Source organism: Engystomops pustulosus, chromosome 3, assembly GCF_040894005.1.
Source record: "Engystomops pustulosus chromosome 3, aEngPut4.maternal, whole genome shotgun sequence".
NCBI classification, from domain to species: domain Eukaryota; kingdom Metazoa; phylum Chordata; class Amphibia; order Anura; family Leptodactylidae; genus Engystomops; species Engystomops pustulosus.
Genome location: NC_092413.1, coordinates 222,264,978 through 222,277,767, shown reverse-complemented (window position 1 = coordinate 222,277,767; position 12,790 = coordinate 222,264,978). Strand labels below are relative to the sequence as shown.

Sequence of the window (12,790 nt, the reverse complement as noted above, 5' to 3'; positions counted from 1 at the left end):
TTTATAAGAAAAGAACCTTGGGAATAAGGAGGAAAATTGTTTCAGTCACCAGTCATTAGGCTTAAATGTGAAAAGCTGATGATAGGTTCCCATTAACACTAAACATCACAGATATCACAGAGAGCCGACGCGAGCTGCTGCTATTAGTTTATTTGCCAACTTGCTCATCCATGCACCCACACAGAGACATGCAGCGAGAAGAGGACAATATTGTCAGTGACGCCCAGGAACATCTTCCAGAAGACCACACGAGCGACCGAGCGCGTAGATAAAAACAATGACTACGCTCTGCGAGATGTCCGATGGTGAACGAGAGGATAAAAATGTTAAAACCTTCCATCATAGAGTCAAGGCAGGATGTACAGAGTTTCCGGTGGCTTCTGGCACAACGCGACGCACAGGGCCGTCACCAGGCTCATCACCCTTATCTGAAGAGACTTCTCTGTCCCCAAATTCTCCATGATACATGGAGCCCCTGCCGATCCACCCCGGAGGGACCCGTGGCAGAGGAGTCAGGCTGGAGCAGTAAAGCAGGTACTGAATGCAGAGGTTCTCTTTACTTTGGCATTGAGAAGAAGTTCCCCAGAGCGATGTGAATCAGTCCATATGTCTGTGACTATTGGGCCCAGTCCGCTTTACATAAAGTCGTCCGAGTCGTTGCCGTCCTGTAGGAAAAAAAAAAAAAAAAATGTCTTCACTGAAAACTGCGCCATTTACGGTGTGTAGTGCGGCTGCTGTAAAGGAAATACAGTCTTCCCAGTTCCTCAGGGGCGGGGCTAGACAGACAGTTTATCTGAGCAGAGAGGATGATACTGGGGATGGTTGTGCTCTCCAGCCCAAAAATATTACGGTGGAAAGGGGCTAAGCCCTAATAATAACACATTGCACCTGTCTGCAGCATGGACATTGGGGGTTGTTTCTATGCTTTCGGCTACATTATTATACCTACCTTTCACATCTTCCCAGTTTAAGAGAGACCCAATTGGGGAGCTACAACAAGGCACCTTTGATAACTCCCGTGATCGGTGCCACCATTTTCCCTAGGATCGTTGCTCCCCAGTTTACGCTGCTGCAGCAGAGTTTGAAGGGTTAACCCCCACGATCAGTGCTCAAAGCCAAACCTTTGTTCAAACTTCTGTCAAACTCCAACTAAGGCTAAATTTACACTGCCGTGAGCCCGCCGCGCCGTAGCACGGCGGGCACACGGCAGCGCGGGGAGAGGAGGAGGAGGTGAGCGCAGCTCACCCCCGCCCCTCTCCATAGCGATGTATGGCTGTGGCGCCGTAATACGGGAAAAGATAGGACATGTCCTATCTTTTCCCGGGCTACGGAGCGGTACGGTGCCGCACGTGTGCTGCACCGTACCGCTCCCGTAGGGCGCCGCGAGCCCATAGAAGTGTATGGGGGACGTATATCGGCCGTATATACGTCCCCCATACTGTAGTGTGAATGTAGCCTAACTCTGGAATATACGGAGGATGGCGACTTGAGGAAAGGTCCGGGGCTGTTTCTTACCTGATTAGTTGACATATTTTCTGATTTCATCAATGAGGTGTAATTCCTGGAGGAGGAGGAAGAATGACAGGTATCAGAGAGAGCGACCGCAGTGTGATTATACACGTACCCCAGGAAGACCAAAACCAGGCCCTGCCCAATATACAGATCCATTGCAGCCAGTAAGTGCTTAGCAGTCCCACTGCCTGGCTGTAAGCCCCTCCCCCACACTTAGCTCCACCCATGTGTGATGCTGTAAAGGCTATGGAGGATGATGATGAGACGTCACCTGAGCTCTTCCATCTCTTTCTTCTTCTTCATCTCCTCTTTCTCCTTCTTCTTGACCTCCTGGATCTGAGCTTTCTTCTCGTTCCTCTCCTCCCGGTCTCGCGATTCCTTCTCTGCCGCCAGGTCAGGGTAGCGCTCGTCCTTCGTTTTCTCCAGTCGGTTTACAATCTCGTTGACTTTCTTCTCGACGTTTACACTTTTTACCTGGAAAAAGACAAGACAGATCCTTAAAGGGACGATCACAACCTTGTCCTCTGGTGCTGCCGCCCTGCATGTACAGAGACAGCCAGAGGCGGCCATCACCGCTACCAGACAGCCAGAGGCGGCCGTCAGCGCTACCAGACAGCCAGAGGCGGCCGTGTGCGCTACCAGACAGCCAGAGGCGGCCGTGTGCGCTACCAGACAGCCAGAGGCGGCCATCGCCACTAAAAGTCATGAGAAATACATCATGTTCTTTTATGTGTCTCACAGGTAGAAATACCCTCTCCAGGGTTTGGTCTAATATCTCTCATCTGTAGACTGGTCCTGGGATATCCCTGAGCAGGCCGCTGCGTATATGTGTGGGGTCACTCTAGGTGACAGGGTGCAGGGTCTGTGCAGCAGTACAGGGGTCTATTGTGTGAGGTGACAATGCAGTGAGGCTGACGTGTCCCTCTGCCCTGTGAGCGGGCTATAATGATGGGAGTTGTAGGCAGAGCTCAGCCCACCACCACTTACACAAGGCCTCAGGAGGGTGGCCTCTGCACCTGGTCCAGATTGGTTACCCTCAGGTTACTGGTGCCTTTGACTAATCATTGTGTATTGTTCTCTTACCCTTCCTGCTCACCATGTGGTGTATACTGCCTGAAATAGGTGCAATTCCTGGCCAAGATTTGCGCCCATTTTCCCCATTACGCCACCTTCACTCTAAGGGGGATCAGTGCCGGGAACCTGCACAGACTATGCTGCAATTCTACCCCAGGTCTCGCCTGCCGGTGCAGCACCATCAGTATATCATGGATCCGGCGGCACCCTCATACGTGTGATAAATGTGCCCCTAAGAGCATCTGGTTACAGTAAACCATTTATAGATTCTTCTTCTTTATTAGAACCGGTTTATCGGATCGGATACATCCATGCAGGTGTCCGTATAATATACACGGTGGAACATGATTTACAGCTCCTGTGCGCCATCTGCTGGACGCATTACAGAATACACATCAGGAGATATATACATGGAGCTTCTAGGTCTGTGCCGGGCACCTGGACACACGGTCACCCCAACACAAAGTGCGGCCACCAAAAGTGACCACAGCAAGGACGACACCTAGTGTTCTAATTAGAAACTCCAATTAGAAATTCCAAGATACATAATCGGCCAGACTACCCGGAATACACCCCATCTCTTCTGATCTGAGAGGCAAAGCCGAGACATCACTTGGAAAAGAGACCTTTCTAGGAAGAGGAGCACCTCAGGATTTAAAGGACCTCCAACACCAGGATGAAGGATTGTAAACCCAGCACTGACATACTGGTGTGCGCCCCCCTGTGGCAGGATCTGCTCTTCTTTTAGCTTCTTACAATCTTGTTTTTACAAAAAAAAAAAGGTTTTACAATCTATGCAAATGAGCCCAAGGGGCTCCGGGCTCCATAGATGTCAATGAAGCCTGGAGCCCCTTAAATTCATTTGCATCATTTTTAAAAAGTCCTAAGAAGCTAAAAGAAGAGCAGACCCTGCCACAGGGGGGCGCACACCAGTATGTCAGTGCTGGGTTTACAATCCTGCTGTTACTTTTCCTTTAAGGTTTTTAAATGAAATTTTTTCATTTGCGGGTATAAGGAGTTAATGTCTTTTTGGTTTTTAACTCCTTAATGTTCTCTCTATATAGCGTAAAAAAAACAAATCATAGAGGGCTAACACTGCAGCAAACGCTCACCGCTAACACCTGCGATTGGTGCTAGCACCGGTCACGGGTGTTAACCCTTTAAAAGACAACAGTGCGCGGGGGCGCCACCATCTTTTCTTTTGATTGTCGCTCCTCGTAATATCATCAAGGGGGGATGATCTGTCGCCATGACAGGTTACAAGGCCCAAGGCTGTCTCGTTTCTGCAGATCTGTTACAATGTGCAGTTTGTACATTGTAATAATCTGGAAAACCCCCTATAGACTGCTATACTGTACTACGGCAGTATATGGAAGGATCAATCAGACAACACAGGGTTAAAGTACCCGCGGGGGGTCTGAAAAATAGTCTAAATAATAACAAAAACCTAAAAGTTCAAATCCCCCCCTTTGCCTAGAACTAAATCATAAGCATGTGAGGTATCGCCGCTTCTGTCAGTGCTGCCTATTTTTTGGATATATGTAGAAGGTGGGGAGAGAAAATTGAACATAAAAAAGGCTGCGACGCTAAGGGGTTAAAGTAACTGTAGTTTGGCGGTGACGCGCCACGTGTGACATCATAAATCCCCCGATTCAGTCTCGTTTCCGGTATATTATCCGCACCTGCGCAGGACCTGTGATTCCTCCCTCATTTCCGGGAACTTACGTCCTTCTGCCGATGAAATCCGATCTGCCCGACGTCCATGTCTCCGGTTTTGCGCAGATTCGCCCACGGGGTGTAGACCACGTTGATGTTACTCATCTTGCAGCCTGCGGAGGGATCAGTACAACACATCATCAGCGATAACAGACATGGCGCCCATATCATGTGACCAGATACACACGGCGTCCTGAAAAGGAACCCGTCAGCAGCTGCAGCCAGTGTTCTGTATTATCCCTGGAGAGATGTGTAATCACACTGCTGTGTATGTTGTTAGTAGCAGCAGGACTGTGATACATGGATTTTTATTCCAGGATTGTAGCTTCTCCAAGAACACTGTTTTTGAGTCCTCACACTGCTGTGCTCTGTGCAGCCAGAGATGGTATCGCCCCTGTAAAGATGTGTAATCTTATCTGTGTGTATGCTGTTAGTAGCAGCAGGACTGCAAAATATGGATTCATATTCCAGGATTGTACAGGGGGTGTGTCCTCACACTGCTGTGCTCTGTGCATTCTGCAGGCAGAGTTATGTATTTGTCCCTGGAGAGATGTGTAATCAGATAATTGTATATGTTGTTAGTAGCAGCAGGACTGTGATATATGGATTTATATTGCCGGGCTGTAGCTTCTCTAAAGTACAATGGGGCAGTGTCCTCACACTGCTGTGCCCTCTGCAATAAACTGCAACACAGTCATTCCCACACTGTGTGACTGCTATGTAAACCTATTAACCAGAATTCTGCTATAGCTTTAAATCCCCTATGAAGATGATAAATCCAGAGGGCACAGAGCACAGCAGGGTGAGCATACAGCCCCAGAGCATCGGAAGCAGCCACACTTCTGGAATATAAATGCACATTCCTGCAGGAACAATACCTAACACTGGCCGCAGAGAGCACAGCTCACAGCAGTGTGAGGACCCCCAGTGCTTTTGGAGAAGCCACAATACTGTTATATAAATCAATTTTTCACAGTCCTGCAGCTACTAACAACATACACAAAGTTATGGTTACACATGTCTCCAAATGCTGACAGTTTCCCTCTGATTAGGATGACATGACTAGATGGTGACACAGTGACTGCCCCCTTGAGGAGTCAGGTCATCCAAACTTCCTGTAACTATTGAAGTCTCCTTTAAAAGGCCAAATATTGCGCACGGACCCACCCACTACTATGTCTATCACAGGGACATGACCTCCTGGTGACATGTGACGACCAGTGGCATCGCCGGAAAGTCCTGGGGCGCAGCCGACCCCTCTAAGCAGCAGCCACCCTGTACCTTGGATGCTGTTGGCCTTCACCAGTTGTGCGCAGTCCGTCAGGACTTCCTTGGGGATATCGTCTATCGTCTGACCCTGTAACATAGAGAGGGAAGGGGTCACAAGGTCAATGGAAGAAAAGAAGAAGACATGGAGAATAGGACCCCCTGACTTATCTACGAGGATGTGAGACTCCTCCTACTCAGAGGGGCGGAGCTTTATATACAAAGGAGAATAGAAAAGAAAGTGAATATTTCAATTTGCCCCCCCCTCCTATAAAATGTGTCCTGGGTGTGAGGTTACACCTACCTTCTGCAGCCGGAGGTAAACATGAGCAGAGGAGAGTTTATCTACATGGAACCTGCAAATATAAGGCACAAGAATATAACTACTATAATACTGCCCCCTATGTACAGGAATATAACTACTATAATACTGCCCCCTATGTACAAGAATATAACTACCATAATACTGCCCCCTATGTACAGGAATATAACTACTATAATACTGCCCCCTATGTACAAGAATATAACTACTATAATACTGCCCCCTATGTACAAGAATATAACTACTATAATACTCTCCCCTATGTACAAGAATATAACTACTATAATACTCTCCCCTATGTACAGGGATATAACTACTATAATACTTCCCCCTATGTACAGGAATATAACTACTATAATACTGTCCCCTATGTACAAGAATATAACTACTATAATACTGCCCCCTATGTACAGGAATATAACTACTATAATACTGCCCCTATGTACAAGAATATAACTACTATAATACTGCCCCCTATGTACAGGAATATAACTACTATAATACTGCCCCTATGTACAAGAATATAACTACTATAATACTGCCCCCTATGTACAAGAATATAACTACTATAATACTGCCCCTATGTACAAGAATATAACTACTATAATACTGCCCCCTATGTACAAGAATATAACTATTATAATACTGCCCCCTATGTACAGGAATATAACTACTATAATACTGCCCCCTATGTACAAGAATATAACTACTATAATACTGCCCCCTATGTACAGGAATATAACTACTATAATACTGCCCCCTATGTACAGGAATATAACTACTATAATACTGCCCCCTATGTACAGGAATATAACTACTATAATACTGCCCCCTATGTACAAGAATATAACTACTATAATACTGCCCCCTATGTACAAGAATATAACTACTATAATACTGCCCCCTATGTACAGGAATATAACTACTATAATACTGCCCCCTATGTACAGGAATATAACTACTATAATACTGCCCCCTATGTACAGGAATATATCTACTATAATACTGCCCCCTATGTACAGGAATATAACTACTATAATACTGCCCCCTATGTACAAGAATATAACTACTATAATACTGCCCCCTATGTACAAGAATATAACTACTATAATACTGCCCCCTATACACAAGAATACAACTACTATAATACTGCCCCCTATGTACAAGAATATAACTACTATAATACTGCCCCCTATGTACAAGAATATAACTACTATAATACTGCCCCTATGTACAAGAATATAACTACTATAATACTGCCCCCTATGTACAAGAATATAACTACTATAATACTGCCCCTATGTACAAGAATATAACTACTATAATACTGCCCCCTATGTACAAGAATATAACTACTATAATACTGCCCCCTATGTACAGGAATATAACTACTATAATACTGCCCCCTATGTACAGGAATATATCTACTATAATACTGCCCCCTATGTACAGGAATATAACTACTATAATACTGCCCCCTATGTACAAGAATATAACTACTATAATACTGCCCCCTATGTACAAGAATATAACTACTATAATACTGCCCCCTATACACAAGAATACAACTACTATAATACTGCCCCCTATGTACAAGAATATAACTACTATAATACTGCCCCCTATGTACAAGAATATAACTACTATAATACTGCCCCTATGTACAAGAATATAACTACTATAATACTGCCCCCTATGTACAAGAATATAACTACTATAATACTGCCCCTATGTACAAGAATATAACTACTATAATACTGCCCCCTATGTACAAGAATATAACTACTATAATACTGCCCCCTATGTACAGGAATATAACTACTATAATACTGCCCCCTATGTACAAGAATATAACTACTATAATACTGCCCCCTATGTACAGGAATATAACTACTATAATACTGCCCCCTATGTACAGGAATATAACTACTATAATACTGCCCCCTATGTACAGGAATATAACTACTATAATACTGCCCCCTATGTACAAGAATATAACTACTATAATACTGCCCCCTATGTACAAGAATATAACTACTATAATACTGCCCCCTATGTACAGGAATATAACTACTATAATACTGCCCCCTATGTACAGGAATATAACTACTATAATACTGCCCCCTATGTACAGGAATATATCTACTATAATACTGCCCCCTATGTACAGGAATATAACTACTATAATACTGCCCCCTATGTACAAGAATATAACTACTATAATACTGCCCCTATGTACAGGAATATAACTACTATAATACTGCCCCCTATGTACAAGAATATAACTACTATAATACTGCCCCCTATGTACAGGAATATAACTACTATAATACTGCCCCCTATGTACAGGAATATAACTACTATAATACTGCCCCCTATGTACAGGAATATAACTACTATAATACTGCCCCCTATGTACAGGAATATAACTACTATAATACTGCCCCCTATGTACAAGAATATAACTACTATAATACTGCCCCCTATGTACAAGAATATAACTACTATAATACTGCCCCCTATGTACAAGAATATAACTACTATAATACTGCCCCCTATGTACAAGAATATAACTACTATAATACTGCCCCCTATGTACAGGAATATAACTACTATAATACTGCCCCCTATGTACAGGAATATAACTACTATAATACTGCCCCCTATGTACAGGAATATAACTACTATAATACTGCCCCCTATGTACAGGAATATAACTACTATAATACTGCCCCCTATGTACAAGAATATAACTACTATAATACTGCCCCCTATGTACAAGAATATAACTACTATAATACTGCCCCCTATGTACAAGAATATAACTACTATAATACTGCCCCCTATGTACAGGAATATAACTACTATAATACTGCCCCCTATGTACAAGAATATAACTACTATAATACTGCCCCCTATGTACAAGAATATAACTACTATAATACTGCCCCCTATGTACAAGAATATAACTACTATAATACTGCCCCCTATGTACAGGAATATAACTACTATAATACTGCCCCCTATGTACAAGTATATAACTACTACAATACTGCCCCCTATGTACAGGAGTATAACTACTACAATACTGCCCCCTATGTACAAGAATATAACTACTATAATACTGCCCCCTATGTACAAGAATATAACTACTATAATACTGTCCCCTATGTACAGGAATATAACTACTATAATACTGCCCCCTATGTACAGGAATATAACTACTATAATACTGCCCCCTATGTACAAGAATATAACTACTATAATACTGCCCCCTATGTACAGGAATATAACTACTATAATACTGCCCCCTATGTACAAGAATATAACTACTACAATACTGCCCCCTATGTACAGGAGTATAACTACTACAATACTGCCCCCTATGTACAAGAATATAACTACTATAATACTGCCCCCCTATGTACAAGAATATAACTACTATAATACTGCCCCCTATGTACAGGAATATAACTACTATAATACTGCCCCTATGTACAAGAATATAACTACTATAATACTGCCCCCTATGTACAGGAATATAACTACTATAATACTGCCCCCTATGTACAAGAATATAACTACTATAATACTGACCCCTATGTACAGGGATATAACTACTATAATACTGCCCTCTATGTACAGGAATATAACTACTATAATACTGCCTCCTATGTACAAGAATATAACTACTATAATACTGCCCCCTATGTACAGGAATATAACTACTATAATACTGCCTCCTATGTACAAGAATATAACTAATATAATACTGTCCCCTATGTACAGGAATATAACTACTATAATACTGCCCCCTATGTACAGGAATATAACTACTATAATACTGCCCCCTATGTACAAGAATATAACTACTATAATACTGCCCCCTATGTACAAGAATATAACTACTATAATACTGCCCCCTATGTACAAGAATATAACTACTATAATACTGCCCCCTATGTACAAGAATATAACTACTATAATACTGCCCCCTATGTACAAGAATATAACTACTATAATACTGCCCCCTATGTACAAGAATATAACTACTATAATACTGCCCCCTATGTACAGGAATATAACTACTATAATACTGCCCCCTATGTACAGGAATATAACTACTATAATACTGCCCCCTATGTACAGGAATATAACTACTATAATACTGTCCCCTATGTACAGGAATATAACTACTATAATACTGCCCCCTATGTACAGGAATATAACTACTATAATACTGTCCCCTATGTACAAGAATATAACTACTATAATACTGCCCCCTATGTACAAGAATATAACTACTATAATACTGCCCCCTATGTACAAGAATATAACTACTATAATACTGCCCCCTATGTACAAAAATATAACTACTATAATACTGCCTCCTATGTACAAGAATATAACTACTATAATACTGCCCCCTATGTACAAGTATATAACTACTATAATACTGCCCCCTATGTACAAGAATATAACTACTATAATACTGCCCCCTATGTACAAGAATATAACTACTATAATACTGCCTCCTATGTACAAGAATATAACTACTATAATACTGTCCCCTATGTACAAGAATATAACTACTATAATACTGCCCCCTATGTACAGGAATATAACTACTATAATACTGCCCCCTATGTACAAGAATATAACTACTATAATACTGCCCCCCTATGTACAGGAATATAACTACTATAATACTGCCCCCTATGTACAAGAATATAACTACTATAATACTGCCCCCTATGTACAGGAATATAACTACTATAATACTGCCCCCTATGTACAAGAATATAACTACTATAATACTGCCCCCTATGTACAGGAATATAACTACTATAATACTGCCCCCTATGTACAGGAATATAACTACTATAATACTGCCCCCTATGTACAGGAATATAACTACTATAATACTGCCCCCTATGTACAAGAATATAACTACTATAATACTGTCCCCTATGTACAAGAATATAACTACTATAATACTGCCCCCTATGTACAGGAATATAACTACTATAATACTGCCCCCTATGTACAGGAATATAACTACTATAATACTGCCCCCTATGTACAGGAATATAACTACTATAATACTGCCCCCTATGTACAAGAATATAACTACTATAATACTGCCCCCTATGTACAGGAATATAACTACTATAATACTGCCCCCTATGTACAGGAATATAACTACTATAATACTGCCCCTAGCACATACCATACATCTTCGGGCCAGCCATATTTGATAAGATCTTCATCTGGAATGGAAAGAACATAGTACAATGAGCTTAGATTACATTTCTCTCCTATATTTGCTTTCCCTGCAGTACTTCCCCCCACCAGCAGAGGGCGACTTACTTTCATACTTGTCCTTCCCCATGTATATGGTGTACGGTGGGGAGACCACTGAAAGAGAGGCAGAGAAGTGGTGAGACTGTTATGCAGCTGAGGTTAGTGAGAGGAGCACAGAGCCAGGGGAGTGACCCTTTCTATCCTCCCACAATGCTGCACGGCAGGAGAACCAATGGCCTGTGACCTCTGACCTCAGAGATGGAGAATTTGTGGTCACAGAGCAGAGACCCCCACTACTCAGGGAAGAGGGTGTCCTGCGTGTGGTCAGCTGTGGATACTCACCATTACTAGTGAAGTAGAAGACCATAGCGCCCCCCGGAGGACTCTGCTCTTCTCAGGTGAACCAGAGGGTGAAGAAGGAAATCTGCAAAAAAACAAGTCACAGGTTCATCAGGGGTTAATGGGGCGATGACTCCACATTCACACAGAGGTTCTGATTACTCGGGTCCCAAGGATTGAGAGGGGCTGAAGCTCCGAGTTACTGCTGTACTATCCAACCAGGAGAACTGGAACAGAGCTGTAGGCACAGAGCACAGCAGTGTGAGGACACCCCCAGGGCACTTGGGGAGGCTACAATCCTGGTGTATAGATCCATCTATCACAGTCCTGCTGCTACTAACAAAGATCTACCCAGGGACAATAAATAAGGTTGGCTTGATAGAGCACAGCAGTGTGAGTATAGTGTCACAGCGCACTACAGTAATGGAATATCACAGTCCTGCTGCTACTAACAACATCCACAGCGGCTACACTGATTACACATCTCTGCAGGGACAATACACAAAGCTGAAGCAGGGGAATAACTACCGGGGAGCAGCTGCTATGGGCCCCGGGGTGTCAGGGGGCCCAACACACTGCAAGGAATGGGTGCGCCCCTATTCTGCACACAAGCTGAGCGGTGCCAGGGGTCCAGAGGGGGGCAGCAGTGTCCGAGGGATGAATTTCAGAGTTATCTGGGGGTGTTCATGGTCAGTGACAGGTTAGAGTCTGGGGGGGCCCCCACTGATCTGATAATCCATTGATATTGTGGTCTCTGACCCCTCTGGACCAGACAGCACACGGGGCAGAGGCAGGGGTGTTCTCTACAGCTGCAGCTTTGTTACAATGTATCAGTAAGGAGTCCGCTGACGTATACACTGTAACAGAATCCAGCTGTGAGTCCTGCACGAGATGTCAGCGACCAGCACTGCGGAGAGCCAATCACAGCGCAGCTTACAGCTGCTCAGCCCCAGCGCAGGGAATGTAGCCCAACTATGATTGGTCACTAAGGATCCTAAAGGAGATAACCGCAAGTCCCGCCCATCCCTGACCCCTGATACTGCAGGAAATACTGGGACTTGTAGTCGCTAAACGCAGGACCCTCCGCGGTTACCATGACACCGGCGCCAGTCTCCCCTCACTCACCGCGATCTCCGCAACCGCCAACTTCCTGCCCGGCTCAAACACCGGAAGTGACGTCGTAACTACAAACCAATAATCGCTGATGAAAAGTTCATAGAGCGGCGCTGGCGCTACGCTGACACCTGCCGGCCGGGA

The 12,790-nt window shown here is 43.5% G+C and overlaps 1 protein-coding gene across 3 annotated transcripts; it reads right to left on the bottom strand.

The window, feature by feature from the left end:
• Window positions 1–540: 540 nt before the first annotated feature.
• Window positions 541–12,790, bottom strand: CCDC25 (coiled-coil domain containing 25). 3 transcript variants are annotated; one of them, XM_072143885.1, is made up of 10 exons: window positions 12,659–12,790; window positions 11,537–11,618; window positions 11,261–11,308; window positions 11,121–11,160; window positions 5,873–5,924; window positions 5,584–5,659; window positions 4,312–4,415; window positions 1,784–1,986; window positions 1,516–1,561; window positions 541–665 (listed from the first exon to the last, which is right to left on the bottom strand). In XM_072143885.1, exons 2-10 carry the CDS (start codon window positions 11,559–11,561, stop codon window positions 636–638), a joined length of 624 nt encoding a protein of 207 aa, XP_071999986.1. In that variant the 5' UTR covers window positions 11,562–11,618; window positions 12,659–12,790; the 3' UTR covers window positions 541–635. The 3 variants fall into 3 exon arrangements, with proteins under 3 accessions (XP_071999986.1, XP_071999987.1, XP_071999988.1); XM_072143886.1 differs by having other exon boundaries at window positions 12,627–12,704; XM_072143887.1 differs by lacking the exon at window positions 12,659–12,790 and adding an exon at window positions 12,062–12,263.

Excerpts from the sequence above, each read along its gene's own strand:
- CCDC25 (XM_072143885.1), bottom strand. The coding sequence starts at position 11,561 with ATGGTCTTCTACTTCACTAGTAATG. Across the intron at positions 11,161-11,260 it reads GGGGAAGGACAAGTATGAAA|ATGAAGATCTTATCAAATAT; the intron begins GTAAGTCGCCCT and ends TTTCCATTCCAG. Across the intron at positions 1,562-1,783 it reads AAAGAGATGGAAGAGCTCAG|GAATTACACCTCATTGATGA; the intron begins GTGACGTCTCAT and ends CTCCTCCTCCAG.